The sequence below is a fragment of the Clinocottus analis genome, unplaced genomic scaffold (assembly GCF_023055335.1).
Source record: "Clinocottus analis isolate CAN_PGR_092001 unplaced genomic scaffold, fCliAna1.0.p SCAF_9, whole genome shotgun sequence".
NCBI lineage: Eukaryota > Metazoa > Chordata > Actinopteri > Perciformes > Cottidae > Clinocottus > Clinocottus analis.
In genome coordinates this window covers 2,110,685-2,123,298 of record NW_027176251.1, presented here as the reverse complement: position 1 = coordinate 2,123,298, position 12,614 = coordinate 2,110,685, and the positions used below count along the sequence as shown (strand labels likewise).

The 12,614-nt window shown below is 45.8% G+C and overlaps 1 protein-coding gene across 1 annotated transcript; it reads right to left on the bottom strand.

Moving 5' to 3' along the window:
- Positions 1-2,092: 2,092 nt before the first annotated feature.
- On the bottom strand, positions 2,093-7,857 carry selenbp1 (selenium binding protein 1). The gene is made up of 12 exons (XM_068569647.1): positions 7,712-7,857; positions 6,521-6,574; positions 6,080-6,192; positions 5,456-5,641; positions 4,005-4,125; positions 3,626-3,808; positions 3,298-3,479; positions 3,037-3,115; positions 2,805-2,926; positions 2,634-2,726; positions 2,408-2,526; positions 2,093-2,292 (listed from the first exon to the last, which is right to left on the bottom strand). Exons 1-12 carry the CDS (start codon positions 7,713-7,715, stop codon positions 2,130-2,132), a joined length of 1,419 nt encoding a protein of 472 aa, XP_068425748.1. The 5' UTR covers positions 7,716-7,857; the 3' UTR covers positions 2,093-2,129.
- Positions 7,858-12,614: the final 4,757 nt, after the last annotated feature.

Below are 12,614 nucleotides of genomic sequence, written 5' to 3'. Positions count from 1 at the left end.
AGAGTAAGAAGCAGGGGGTGCTGCAGGTCAGGTGCATACAGGTTGGTTTATTTTACCTTTATTTCACATTCAGTGTTCTAATGATCCTTAATAGTGTTTTTATAATCTGGGTTCTTATCAAAGGTCTCTGTATTTTGTCACTGGTTCATTCTCACAAGTGAAATTTATATTTTCTTCACCATTTAAATCTTGATCTTGTGTTTTAAAGTTATTTTACCTCCCTGATTACCTCTAGTTATGTTATGTGTGTATATATATATATATATATATATATATATATATATATATATATATATATATATATATATATATATATATATATATGTATATGTATATATAATGTACTATATATATGTATATATACACACACACACACACACAGGTTCTGGTCATATAATTAGAATAACATTCAAAAGTTGATTTATTTCACTAATTCCATTCAAAAAGTTGAACTTGTCTATTATATTCATTCATTACACACATACTGATATATTTCAAATGTTTATTTCTTTTAATTTTGATGATTATTACTGACAACTAAAAAAAATAGAATATTACTTAAGACCATGACAAAGAAAGGATTTTTAGAAATCTTGGCCAACTGAAAAGTGTGAACATAAAAAGTACAAGCATGTACAGCACTCAATACTTAGTTGGGGCTCCTTTTTCCTGAATTACTGTAGCAATGCGGCATGACATGAAGTCCATCAGTCTGTGGCACTGCTCAGGTGTTATGAGAGCCCAGGTTGCTCTGACAGCGGCCTTCAGCTCCTCTGCATTGTTGGGCCTGGCGTTTCGCATCATCCTCTTAACAATACCCCATAGATCTTCTATGGGGTTAAGGTCAGGCAGGTTTGCTGGCCAATTAAGAACAGGGATACCATGGTCCTTAAACCAGGTACTGGTTGCTTTGGCACCGTGTGCAGGTGAAATGAAAACTGCATCTTCATAAAGTTGGTCGGCAGCAGGAAGCATGAAGTGCTCTAAAACTTCCTGGTATACGGCTGCATTGACCTTGGACCTGAGAAAACACAGTGGACCAACACCAGCAGATGACATGGCATCCCAAACCATCACTGACTGTGGAAACTTTACACTGGACCTCAAGCAACGTGGATTGTCTGTCGATTCTCACTTCCTCCAGACTCTGGGATCCTTATTTCCAAAGGAAATGCAGAATTTACTTTCATCAGAGAACATAACTTTGCAGCAGCTCAGTCATTTTTGTCTTTAGCCCAGGCGAGACGCTTCTGACGCTGTCTGTCGTTCAAGAGTGGCTTGACACAAGGAATGCGACAACTGAAACGCATGTCTTGCCTACGTCTGTGCGTAGTGGTTCTTGAAGCACCGACTCCAGCTGCAGTCCACTCTTTCTGAATCTCTCCCACATTTTTGAATTGCTTTTGTTTCACAATCCTCTCCAGGGTGCGGTTATCGCTATTGCTTGTACACTTTTTTTCTACCACATCTTTTTCTTCCCTTCGCCTCTATCAATGTGCTTGGACACAGAGCTCTGTGAACAGCCAGCCTCTTTTGCAATGACCTTTTGTGTCTTGCCCTCCTTGTGCAAGGTGTCAATGGTCATCTTTTGGACAACTGTGAGGTCAGCAGTCTTCCCAATGATTGTGTAGCCAACAGAACTAGACTGAGAGACCATTTAAAGGCAGTTGCAGGTGTTTTGACTTAATTAGCTGGTTAGAGTGTGGCACAGGGTGTCTTCAATATTGAACCTTTTCACAATATTATCATTTTCTAAGATAGTGAATTTGGGATTTTCCTTAGTTGTCAGTTATAATCATCAAAATTAAAAGAAATAAACATTTGAAATATATCAGTCTGTGTGTAATGAATGAATATAATAGACAAGTTTGACTTTTTGAATGTAATTAGTGAAATAAATCAACTTTTTGATGATATTCTAATGATATATATATATATATATATATATATATATATATATATATATATATATATATATATATATATATATACTATTGGGTTGATTGGTTGGTTGGTTGACTGTCTGGTTGATTGATAGCATTGTTTCATACTGTGTAGAAGTGATTGATCCTGAAGGCCATGATGAGTTCAATATTGATTTATTGGTAGTGAAACATGAATATTGATCGCTACACCCAGATGTCAGACGTGCAGTCTCCTCCAGGGTACCGGAGCTCATGAGCCAGAGACGGACCACCAGGTTCTTTACCGAAGTCCACCAGGAAGTCTTCATTCACAGAGAGACCCCCGTCCACAGAGTCCACATTGATCTGCATCATCACAGAGCCCTCTCTGCACAGACAGACAGGCAGTCAGACAGACAGACAGGCAGTAGTACTACTACAGTAGATTGCAGTCGTGTCACAGCACATTGCAGTAGCAGTACAGCAGTACTGTGAGTACTCACCGGGCCATGTCGGGGTAGAACTGCTTGTCCCAACCGCTGTAGAGCGACGTCGTCACATAAAGTCTCCGGCCGTCTAAACTCAACTGCAACATCTGAGGACTTCCAGGGACACGCCTCCCCTGAGAGACAGACAGGTGCAGACAGACAGGTAGAGATCAATAAACAATCATAAAGCAGAGGACAGAAGACAATTCCCTCCTGTCTCACAGCTTCCGGTCTGTGGTACCTGGATGATGCGGGGGCGGGGCTGCGGCTGGTTCTCCGGATCTTCCAGGACTCTGACTGGACCGTCACAGACAATGCTTCCTCCCAGAAACACCTGGAACAGACAGACACGTGAGCTGTCTCACTCGCTCACGTTCACCTGTTCGTCACTGCACAGGTGTAACGTTCAGACCTGGCCGACCAATCGTGGGTTCCTCCGGTCTGTGATGTCATACTGTCTGATGTCACCGTGGAGCCAATTACTGAAGTAGAGATAACGGTCGTCCAGCGAGATCAGGATGTCTGTGATCAGACCTGCTCAGACAGACAGGAAACCAGTCAAGCAGGCAGACAGACAGACAGACAGACAGACAGACAGACAGACAGACAGACAGACAGACAGACAGACAGAAAGGCAGACCCACCAGGCATCTCAGGTAGCATCCATCCTTCTACCTTCTTACTGGGAACACTGATCACTTTCTCTGCAGCCCAGTCACCTTTCTGAAGACCCAAAGGAGACGAGTTTGAAGTAACTCTGAAGTACTAACTAGATCCTGACTTGATCTAGAACCCTGTGGTACTAATTGTATCCTTACTTTATCTAGAACCTTGCGGTACAAACGTGACCTTACTTGATCTGGAACCCTGTGGTACTAACTAATCTAGAATCCTCAGGTACTAACTGGTGTTTTGTAGAATCTGAAGACTGTAGATCGTAGAGCACATCCCACGTATCCCTCAGTGGCATCGGGGTCATGGAGGAACCGGACCTCGAGGGGAATGAACCCGTCCTCTCCCAGATCCAGCGTCTGCAGCTTCCTGTGGGTGGTCCAGTCCCAAATGTGGATGGAGCGGCCATAGAGTCCTGCAACGCCAACAGCAATCAGCTCGTCCGCTTATCAGATGGAACCGTCCACCTCTTGCTCTCTGTTTGCTCACAAGGATTCACAATTTGGAGTTGAAGGGAAGAGCGGAGGTCTAAAGAAAGATGGATGTTTTCTCTCGACTCACCTTCCTTGACATGAGCGGGGTTAAACCCGTTAGCCAGAGCTTTAGGCGCGCCCCATTCAGTGCTGATCATCACGTTATGTCGGGGTTGGTACCAGAAGTCGTATCCAAAGGGCGCCGCTTCCCCCGGGTGCTCCCAGTTACCGACCACCTCGAAGGTCTCGCCGTCCAGCAGGACGAAGCCACCTAATATGGACAACAGCAGTTAACACTGAACCCGCTTCCACGGGGCGCTGCAGCAGACATCCGCACAGAGGGAAATTCAATTCGTCATCAACGCCACAACGGTTACATGTTCCTTTTCAACGAACTGCTGGTTGTGTTACTGTTTCTACATCTCCTTCGCTTGCGTCTAAGTGAGCAGGTCTGCTGGTCGTCTCACCTTTGCCGTTGCCGGACGGGTCTCCCATGCAGCTGACCATAATCTGCCCGTTGCCCAGACAGTGAGATGTGTGAGGGTTCGCCAGGTCGCACTTCCAGTACAGATCCACCGGCTCCACCACCTGAAAGCACAACACAACTTTTGCTGCTCAGAAAGTATGTTTCTGAGCAGCAAGACATCCACAAACCAATGAAAAGACTACTTGTTCTGAACAGCCTGAGTTTCAGACCTGAGGAAGCTGTCACAGCTTCTCCTTGTCTGGACACTGTTAGCTCTGTTAGCTGGGTTAGCATGTTGTTAGCCTTGTTGGTATGTTAGCATGCTGTTGAGAAGGAATCAAAAGCCTCCAAATCTCTAAAGTCTCAGTTTGATGAGTTCAGCAGAGACACATTCTTCATTCCCCACAACACCCAATGTCCAGTTAGTGAAAGAACAGCTGGTTGTGTTCATCATCATTGTGAACTCAGGATGAACCCTCCTCCTCTTCCCCCTCCTCCTCTTCCTCTTCCTTGTTAAAACAACAAATTTTGCTTCTCTATAAATGTTTATGTTCAGCTCTCTGACTGATATTCAAAGAGTGTTTTTATATACATAGGGGCGTCTTTGTGATTCGCCCGTTACGCTCCAGGGTGCGTGCGGGCACACACGCAGGAACGCACGCGCACACACACACACACACACACACGCACACACACACCTGTGAAAACCTGACCTAAAAAAATAAGTCATGGAACGTGTTTCCAGCTCATGTTAGTGCTGAACGTTTTATGTTCGTAAAGGTTCAAACATCTCTTCATATTGAACGAGTACTTCCCCCCGATTACAGTATAAGTACACACTCTGAAGTTCAGCTCTGAGGTGAACACTTATTTGTTTATTTCCCAGTTGAGATTGATGATTTAACAGAAATGCGGCAGAGCCAATCACCTGCAGGCTCCGCCCACCTGCAGGTGGATAAGGACACTGTGAAAGTAAAAGTACCACAACAAATACTGTGTACTGTTTTTGAATAAGTGTTGAATATTAGTTGTCTCCTTTAAAAAGATAAATATTTGTCTTTTTCTTTACATATTTCTTTATATTTCTTCTTAATTTTAATACACATCCATATTTTAGGACGTATAAGAGTCTTCCTAAAGAAAAACCTTTTCTCACAGAGATCAAAGTAGATTTGATGCATGAAGCATAGACTTCTATACAACCAGAGGAGTCGCCCCCTGGTTGTTAGGAGAGAGAACGCAGCTTTAACACGTGAAGCATAGACTTCTATACAACCAGAGGAGTCGCCCCCTAGTGGTCAGGAGAGAGAACGCAGCTTTAACACATGAAGCTAGACTTCTATACAACCAGAGGAGTCGCCCCCTAGTGGTCAGGAGAGAGAATGCAGCTTCAACACGTGAAGCATAGACTTCTATACAACCGGAGGAGTCGCCCCCTGGAGGATCTGGTACCTTATGGATCTGCGGCGCTCGGGGGTCTGTCCCCACGTCAATCACGTAGACTCTGGAGGAGATGAGCGACGGGAGGATCAGACGGTTTCTGGTCCTGGAGGCGTCTCCGTAGCAGCTGCTGCAGGCATTCCAGCCGGAGTGGTGCAGCTCGTCACGGAGGTTCGGCATCGGCAGGCGGTGGATGACCTGCCAGGTCCAAGGTCAAAGGTCACAGCAGTTTGTAAAATGAAGGATTTAAATAATAATGCCTTCGATACTTTGTGCAAAACAAGAAGAAGAGCAATTAATAATAATAATAATAATAATATTCTAATATAATAATAGTATTATTTAACAGAAGAATACCAGAATCAACAGTCAGAGACAATAAAAACCTGAAGAAAGAAGGCGAAGATGACGAACACAAAGATGAAACGACAGCGAGACGTCGACGTGGAAAACTACTTCCAGCGAGAGGAGAAAACTGCTGAGAGACAAGAACCATGACTTAAAGATGAAGAGATACACTGAGGAGGAGGAGAAGAAGAAGAAGAAGAAGAAGAAGAAGAAGAAGAAGAAGAAGAAGAAGAAGAAGAAGAAGAAGAACAAGAACAAGAACAAGAACAAGAACAAGGTTGGATCTACCTGACTGAAGGTGGAGGACTCCGGGTCCACGTCCACCGTGGCAAGGTAGTCTGGCTTCATGATGTCAGTGTTACGGTAAATACAAGGAAGGTAGACGATCTGTTCCCGCCGGCCTGCAGAAGGACACAACGTACAAGTTTAACTTCATTTAAATTGCTACAATACCATAACCTTTGTGAACCTTTTAAAAATAATTTAATATTTTTTGGCTGGTCAAAGTGGTTAAAATAGCTGCGCAGGTCGGTCCACACACCTCGTGTGACCACCCTTCATGCCCGTAATAGTGCAATAAAATGGCCGTATTGCAGAGAGAGTGTCCGCTGTCCACATGACGGTCTGTATGAACGCCATGTGGACTGCTCCGGTCCCGATATGGACGATACGGTGCTGAAGGCCACGGTCTAAAACACACGGCCCACTGTCATGTACACACAGACTCACCCTTCATGGCGTCCAGCGGGCTGCGGTATCCTGGTCCACATCCTGAACAGCTGGCTGAGAAAACACATGAAACCCACACAATTTATAGACGTTTATGGTCTGTTGACACATGAAGCATGGACTTCTATACAACCAGAGGAGTCGCCCCCTGGTGGTCAGGAGAGAGAATGCAGCTTTAACACATGAAGCATGGACTTCTATACAACCAGTCGCCGCCCCCTGGTGGTCAGGAGAGAGAATGCACTACTCCTACAACTACTGCTCAGGTCTGAGTACTTCCCCACCGAGTACAGTACAAGTACACACTCTGGAGTTCAGCTTTGAGGTGAGCGACTTTCACTGCACTTTTTTTTGTTTTCCAAGTTCAGATTGATGATTAAACAGAAACGCTGCAGAGCCGATTGTGAAAAAGTAAAAGTACTTAATCCGCAACCTCACTTCAGTAAAAGTACTCAAGAACAAAGTACTCACGACACACATTTTATATTTTATAGGATTATTATGTATTTTATCATGTATTTTTGTGACTGTTGAGCAGATTTAAAGTATCAGATCTAGAACTGATCCTGATAGTTTATTTGTTATAAATTCAATGATTTATTTGTACTAATGTGACCTTTGGCCGTTATATAACACTCACACACTCACTCACACACTCACTCACACACTCACACTTAAAGGAACAGCTCTCTGAGCTGCAATGATTGTGTAGAGAAGTGTTGAATATTAGTTTTGTCTTTTTTTAAAAGATGAATATTTGTGTTTTTCTCAACATATTTATTTGTTTTCATTACTTTTAATACATACATATTTTTGGATGAATTAAAATCTGCATGAAGAAAAACTTTTCAAACTTTTTCTACCTGAGATCAAAGTGGATTTAAGAGTTAAAATTAAAGATTCAGAGTATTCTCTGAACTCTGAACATGTAGTTATATTATATTTACATGTATTTTCTTCACAAGTCGACAAAACGCATAAAACTAAATACAAGTTTCAACTGTTGGCGGTGTGAGACTCTGCAGCGGATAAGATCTTTTCAGGAAAAGAGCCAGGACAAAAGCACTGAGAAAGAGTGAGAGAGAGAGAGAGAGAGAGAGAGAGAGAGAGAGAGAGAGAGAGAGAGAGAGAGAGAGAGAGAAAGGGAGGGGGAGAGAGACATTAATAATCATCAGATTAAAGGGAACTCACCCATGTTGGGGGTCCTGGTCCTGGTTCTGGTCCTTGTCCGGGTGCTGGTGCTGCGGGTCCTCAGGCGGTCTGAACTCACTGACCAGGTCCACGGGGAATACAGCCGGGAGGGAGAAGTTGCACACAGCCAATGAGAGGGGAGGGGGCGGGGCTTACGTGTTGATTGAACAACCAGCACCAAGAAGGCTGGGAACCAGTTTATGTATTATATAAAATATATTATATAATACATCATTATATAATATATATAAATATATAATTCAACATAGTATGAATATATATATATATATATTAGACATGTATATATATGTATATATACATATATTTATTTCTTATTATAGCCTCCTGCTTCTGTGGATATCGCTTCATAAGATCAGGGCCCTATTCCACGTACGTGGTTTACTGATATAATCTGGATAATTTCCAGGATAAGATGACGTAAATCTGGATTTTCGGTTCCACGAAGCCAGTTTAGATCAGTCACCATAGCAACACATCGAAATCGCCTAACCTGGTCGGGAGCAGGTTTAGTGAAAGTTCACTGGATAAGTTGGCCACTCCCACCGGACGAAACGCAGCTCCCTTCCTCATTGATGAAGTTAGTTATATATTAGTTTTATAGGGAGAGAGTTCTTCCAGATCGCCACGATTTCGATGTGTTGCTATGGTGACTGATCTAAACTGGCATCGTGCAACCGAAAATCCAGATGTACGTCATCTTATCCTGGAAGTTATCCAGCTATATCAGTAAACCACGTACGTGGAATAGGGCCCAGAGGGTCGCCCCCCCGCCCAACCCTACGTTATGTTGGTGGCACCGCAGACAGCTCAGCCGTGTCCACACCACCATGTGACTCTCTTTACTGCTGTTAGTCATGTACATTTTGTTTTGTTCGCATCGTCTTTAACACTGTTCAGACTCCCAGGATCCTCTGTGCGCCAGAAGTCATCAGTCATAATGTCCGTCCACTCCATTCCTTGGTCTCAGGCCAAGGAAACAAGGAAACTCCCTTGAAACAAGTCCTAATGCTAACCCTTCCAGTTTCCTAGATGACACTGCCCTGGTTGGTCTTCTTACCCGAGACAAAGACCTGGGCTAGAAACAGGAGGTTGAATCTTTTGTGACCTTGTGTGATAAAGATTTCTTAAAACTAAATTTTGGAAAGACCAAAGACTTGGTTATTGATTTCAGGAGGAAGCAGGAGGTTATATTGCAGATAGAATTTCTCCAGTCATATAAATATCTTGGGGTCTGTCTGGACAGTAAATTAAACTTTTAAAATAACCCCAAAGTTGTATTTAAAAAAACTCAGTCAAGACATTTCTTCTTAAGTGGTGTTGAGCTTCCTTTATATCAGCAGAAAGCTTCGTCATGTTTTTATCAGGGGATCCGAGCGAGGGTCCTATGGCGGCATTACTGCGGATGAAAAAAACAGGATCGCTGAGATGATAAGAAAGGCTGATCGGCCTTCGGACTCACAAGAGGTCACTGTGGGAAAGAGATCCAGGGCCACGTTAAAAACGATTGTTTCTTTTGAAGGTCGTTCACTACACCGTGTTGTTAAAGGAGTCAAACGGTCTTTACGTCTTCTGAACCTCCCAGAACCTTGTGTACTTCATCTGGTCCCTACCCTTCACAGGCTAACCCCCGCTCCTGACCTTTCACCTGTTGACCCCTGCTCCTGACCTTTCACCTGTTGACCCCTGCTCCCTTCCCTTCACCTGCTAACCCCTGCTTCCTACCTTTTACCTGCTAATCCCTGCTCCCTGCTTTGATATTTATGCTATAAACAAGTTGTCTTGTGGAAGAATTAAACAGACAGATGGTTTTATTAGAACCGTCTCATGTTTTGCAGTTTCACAACATCTGGAGATTATCTGGTGTTTACGTCGTCACGTTTTCTTTTGTTAAAATCAAACAAGACTGAAAAAAAACTTTCAATTGTCAGTTTGTTCCAGCTGCACCACCTCTGATGTCCACGAGCGTCCACTCGTATTCTCAGATGTCCACTAGCGTCAACTAGCATCTTTGGATGTCCACTAGCTTCCTTTGGGGACACCTGTGGGTTGTCTTTGCTTCAGCCTTCGTCCTCTGCGCCGTCGGCCCGGCTCTTCATCGTTATCTTCCACTCGTCCCCAACTTCCTCTCCGGTCACTATCCTGGTCTCTCGCCTCTCTTTGCTTACTTCCTTCCTGTCCTCCCCAGTCTCCTTTCCTTCCTCCTCGCTGTCCTCCTCTAGCTTCTCAACTTCTTTTTTCTTGTCCTCCTCTGTCTCCTTCCTGTCTTTCACAACTTTGTTTGTGTCCTTTTCTGTGTCATCTGTCCTACTCGCCTCCTTTCCTTCCTTCCTTCCCTTCTTAATGTCCTCCCTGGTTTCCTCAAAGTCCTTTTTTGTCTCCTTTCGTTCCTTTCCTTCCTCCTTAATCTCCTCCCTGGTTTCCTCACTGTCCTTTCTTGTCTCCTTTCCTTCCTCCTTAATCTCCTCCCTAGATTCCTCCCTGTCCTTTTTTGTCTCCTTGCCTTCCTCTTTAATCTCCTCCCTGCTTTCCTCCCTGTCCTTTTTTGTATCATTTCCTTCCTTCCCTTCCTCCATAATCTCTCCAATGTCCTTTTTCGCCTCGTTTCCTTCTCCTTCTCCCTTCTCTCCTTCCCCTAGTTCCTCCTCGGTGTCCTCCTCGTCTTCCAGCTCCAGCAGCTCAGAATAGTCCTCCGCAGCCTGAGACCCCAGCAGGGTCTCGGTCAGGGTCTTGAGGAGGTCTGACTGGACCTCCTCAGGACTCGTGGTCTCCCCCTCCCGGCCCGGCAGGAGGCCCGTCAGGCGGAACGACTCCTTCCAAAGCCGAGGCAGTTTGTTGAGGAGCGTCAGCGCCTCGACCGCCCAATCCACCAGCAGCTGGGCCACGTTGGCCTGGAGCTGGTGAGGCGACGGTTCGTCCAGCACCTTTGGGTTCCCTCGGGTGAACCTCGCCCAACGGGACAACAGGAAGCGCCGCAGAACCGGCTTCACGCAGATCTCCAGGGGCTGAAGACGGAAAGAGTCGCCTACGGGGATCACAGCCGGCAGGGTTCCCGACCCGCTGATGGACGCGAGGAACGAATCCCCCGTGTGCTCCCGGTGTCGGTCCAAGACCAGCATCGACTTGTTGGGCCCGGTTGGACCGGATACGTGTTTAAGCCAAACCTTGTTCGTCCAGAGGTCCCGGGCTTCTTCCACCAACAGGCTCTCCGGTCCGGCCTCCAGCAGGATGAAGTCGGGCAGGACTCTCTCGGCCAGCTGCCGGTTGGCCAGCACCACGGTCGGCAGCATGGAGCCGTCGGCCAGCGCCGCCAGGTACACGGTGACCAGAGGCAGAGACCCCGTGAGCTCCAGGGCCTCCGAGCGCCGAGACTTGTCCTGAACTAACCTCAGATCCACAAAGAGACACAGCTCGTCCATCGCGGCCACGGCGCTCTCCGGCAGCTCGTTGACCAGGATGACCTTCTGCGTGAAGTCCCTGAAGGACTCGGCGTTGGCCTCCAGGGAGAGCGGCAGCGAGCGGGCCGGCGCAGCCGCCCTGCCGACGCCGTGAACGCCAAGCCGGTGCCTCAGCATGAAGCCCACCGCCCAGTGGTAGGAGATGCGGAAGGAGTCGCTGAACTCTCCCTTCTTCTTCAGCATGGAGGCCTTGTGGAAGAGGTTGCTCTCCGTGATGGGGAGCTGCTGCTCGCGCATGGACAGCACCCAGGCCACCATGCGGTCCTCGCCGCCACCGCCGTCAGACCTCCGCCCGGTCGCCTTCAGGCGCCTCCTGGCGTCCTTCAGCCAGGACCGGATAAGCGGCGGCTCGGTGACGAAGACCCTGGATGCCTGCCGGAGTCCGTCACACAGAGCGAAGAGGGCGATCCGCAACTGACGGGCGGTGAGGAAGTCGTCACGCTCTTTACAGGCGGGCGCTGGTCGGGGCCGGCCCGCCGTTGTTGTTGTTGTTGTTGATGGCAGGTGAGACGTTGGACGTTTTTCTTCTTTGATGAATTCTTCCTTAATATCTTCCGGCTCACCACCACCACCACCACCACCACCACCATCATTCTCGTCCTCATCATCATCATCATCAAGGTCATCCAGCTCATTGTCAGAGAAGTCCATGTCGTCCACGGGCGCCATCGCCCCGTCCACGCTGTCCTCCACCTCCTTCATCGTGATTTCTCCGCTGCAACGCAGAGAACCAGACAGACAATGTTGTCAATGTCATGGCCGAGACAAGCTCATGTGCGGTGGAACTTAAGCTTTGACAACACCGAGATGTTTTAATGCCAAACATTACCTTATTCTGTCCTTGATGAAGCCGACTCTTGTTGATCCTGTAAAACATAAACCATGTGTACAACCCTTAAAAATAGTAAGAAACAAACGTCTTCACCCTTCGAAATGACCTCTATCAGGGTTTATACACAGTTGTGGATTTCTGTGACTTTCAACCAAATTTCTATGACTTATAACCAAATGTCCATGAGCAAACATTGTGAGCAATCTGTGTGTAAACAGTAAAAAGTGATCAAATGTATTTAAACAATGAGGATTGAAAGCATACAGTAAACCTTAAATGACACAAATGAATGAGAGAAAATAGTTTGATTAAAAGAATAAACATTTATATAGATGCCTGCTTATATTTTGAGCTTCTTTCTTTTAAAAGAATATTCATTATTTCAAACTCAGCGTAAATGAACGCATGAATATAACACATTTACAGGACTTTTACACATATTTGTGGATTTTATTTTTCAGGCCTGGAAATAACCATTTTAGAATTACATGACTGTTTCAGGTTGTCCATAACCGTAAGTAACCATAAGAAGTGACACTTCCTCCCCCTTTGAAATGACCGATATAAAACACTGACCTTTGTTTATGGGCGACAA

Coding starts and splice junctions, on each gene's coding strand:
- selenbp1 (XM_068569647.1), bottom strand. Junction 6,193..6,520: donor CCCGCTGGACGCCATGAAGG/GTGAGTCTGTGT, acceptor GTCCTTCTGCAG/GCCGGCGGGAACAGATCGTC. Junction 2,527..2,633: donor CCCGCCCCCGCATCATCCAG/GTACCACAGACC, acceptor TCTGTCTCTCAG/GGGAGGCGTGTCCCTGGAAG.